This window comes from Cebus imitator, unplaced genomic scaffold, assembly GCF_001604975.1.
Source record: "Cebus imitator isolate Cc_AM_T3 unplaced genomic scaffold, Cebus_imitator-1.0 Scaffold708, whole genome shotgun sequence".
Taxonomy (NCBI): Eukaryota; Metazoa; Chordata; class Mammalia; order Primates; family Cebidae; genus Cebus; species Cebus imitator.
In genome coordinates, this window is record NW_016108023.1 from 807,028 (window position 1) to 809,805 (window position 2,778).

The window sequence follows — 2,778 nt, forward strand, 5'->3', positions numbered from 1 at the left end:
TATAGATGGGACGAGGACAGGATTTGGACACTGGTCACTGTGGGGTTCTATAGACAGGGACGAGGACAGGATTTGGACACTGGTCACTGTGAGATTCTATAGACGGGACGAGGACAGGATTGGGACAGTGGTCACCATGGGATTNGACAGTGGTCACCATGGGATTTTATAGATGGGGGATAAGGACAGGATTTGGACAGTGGTCACCGTGGGATTCTATAGCTGGGGGATGAGGACTGGATTTGGACAGTGGTCACCATGAGATTCTATAGACAGGGGACGAGGACAGGATTTGGACAGTGGTCACTGTGGGATTCTATAGATGGGGGATGAGGACTGGATTTGGACAGTGGTCACCATGAGATTCTATAGACAGGGGACGAGGACAGGATTTGGACAGTGGTCACCATGAGATTCTATAGATGGGGGATGAGGACTGCATTTGGACAGTGGTCACTATGAGATTCTATAGACAGGGGACAAGGACAGGATTTGGACAGTGGTCACTGTGGGATTCTATAGATGGGGGATGAGGACTGGATTTGGACAGTGGTCACTGTGGGATTCTATGGACAGGGACAAAGCATATAGACAGCGGTCACCTTGAGATTCTGCATTCAACGGACAAGGCAGGACCCGACAGTGGTCACCAAGGAGCATAGCACTGGTTGTCCGGCTGCCCACTCACATCAATGCATGATACTGCAGTAATAATAAGAATCACATTCAACGTAAAATGCTGTCCCATTTGTTTATTCAGGCACAGTCCAGTAGCACCTGCCTAGGTGGACCTCTCTTCTTGACCCCTCCTGAATCCACTGGTATTCACCTGTACTCCACTCACCAGGAACGTGAACACCTTTCTTCACGATGCCCTGGCATAAGGTGAGTCATGGAGCAGGGTTTGGGGTTTCCTCTGTTCACTCTATAATGAATCAAATGATAGCCCTTCAAAAGACATGTTCACACCCTAACCCTCCGAACCTGTAAATACTCATTTATTTGGAAAAGAATCTTTGCAGATATAATTGAGAATATTAAGAAGGTTCATTGTGGATCATCCCAGTGAACCCGATTCAATCCCGAGGGTTCTTATCAGAGACAAGCAGAGGGAGATGAGGGAGGTTTGAGTACAGAAGGCGAGATGTTCATATGATGGATGCAGAGATGGAAGTCATGCACCCACAAGCCACGCAACCCCTGGAGCCACAGGAGCTTCGAGAGGCAGGAAGCCTTCTCCCTTACCCTCCTCAGAGCGATCTTGGCCCTTCTGCATCTGGGCTTCAGACTTCTGGTGCCCAGAACGGAGAGAGAACAAACCTCTCTTGTTTTAAGTCTCCAACAAATTGGTGGTCACCTCTTACAGCAACCACAGGAAATGTATCCATCTTCTGATGCTCCTGAAAGACTCACACAGCCAGAGGGTACATCCTTGGCGTAGAGGCTCACTTTTAGTCACCACCAAGGACTAAGAGAAATCCTTTCTCTGGTGTTAGAGATAAGTGTTGTGTTCTCAAATTTCAACATGGAGAAATCAGTCATTTGTAATGCTTTCAAGAGAGCACTGTGTGTGCCCTATGAGTCTGTACTCCTTATGTGTAAGGCTGATGACCACTGGTTGGCTTACTATTCATTCCTCTAAGTGACAAAATCCCACTGACTACTCAAATCCAACATTAGCTCCTGGCACACCTGTACGTTGGAATCACAATCAGCTGCGAGTCCGGGATGGAATTCAAACTAAGGGCGGGAGCACATGCCTCTTACATGACTGGCTGATGGTTCTCAGATGGATAAGTTTGCCCTGTTAAGTAATTTAAATGAAAATAATAAATGTATTGTTTAGCCTCTTTAAAAGAAAAATCAGTCATCCTCTGGGAATGCGTTCATCACCAAAGATGGTGATTTTCCTTTATAGATGACCAGGATGCCTGGATTTCTGCTGTTCCTTTACAGATAACCAGGAATTCCCTGTCATGGGCCCACTAGACAAGGGAACTTCCTTGGTACAAAAGGATGAGAAATGTGGACTTTCTTCCCTGAGATATTCGCTTATCTAAGGGCATATCTTAGACATCACTTTAATCGCCAACATGGTGAAACCCTGTCACTACTAAAAATACAAAATTAGCCAGGCGTGGTGGCACATGCCTGCAATCCCAGCTACTTGAGAGTCTGAGGCAGGAAGATCGTTTCAACTCGGGAGGCGGACGTTGCAGTTAGCCGAGATTGCACCATTGCACTCCAGCCTGGGAAACAAGATATCATCTAAGTGACACCACTTAGATGCTCAGTATGCTGTGTGTTGAGATCTGAGCTCTGCCCGAGAGCACATTCTCTCTGCGTTGATTGTCCTGTGTGTTGAGGTCTGATCTCTGCTGTTTCCCGCAGAGCTGAGACCTCAACACACGGGACCGTGAACACAGAGAGAATGAGTTCAAGCGCCTTCTGCAGAAAGACACAGACTGTGCAGGATGGCCGCCGAGATCTCGAGACCCTTTGTAGGAAAACCGTGATGATACAACCAGCCTAAGAGGCAGGGAAGCAGCATCAAAGGAGAGGTCTGCCAGAGGTGACAGGAAGGACCCTGCCCTGGAACCTCCAGAAAAAACTGAATATAATTATAGTGACGTCAACAGTGGCCTTCAGAAAGATCTGTCTGTACGCTAATACCATAGTATAGAGATCTGTCTGTATGCTAGTCCCAGAGCCTGGGAATGAGACCTTATTTGGAAATAAGGATTTCTTTCTTTCTTTCTTTCTTTTTTTTTTTTTTTT

General features: G+C 46.8%; 1 protein-coding gene across 1 annotated transcript in view; it reads left to right on the forward strand.

Annotated features, from left to right (window-relative positions):
- DHRSX (dehydrogenase/reductase X-linked) overlaps positions 1 to 2,772 on the forward strand; it is a 210,240-nt gene extending 207,468 nt beyond the window's left edge. Inside the window, exon 7 of the mRNA XM_037735027.1 lies at positions 761 to 2,772. Within this exon, the coding sequence (XP_037590955.1) occupies positions 761 to 889 (129 nt within the window). The 3' untranslated portion in view covers positions 890 to 2,772. The remainder of the gene's footprint in view (positions 1 to 760) is intronic.
- The last annotated feature ends 6 nt before the right edge of the window (positions 2,773 to 2,778 follow it).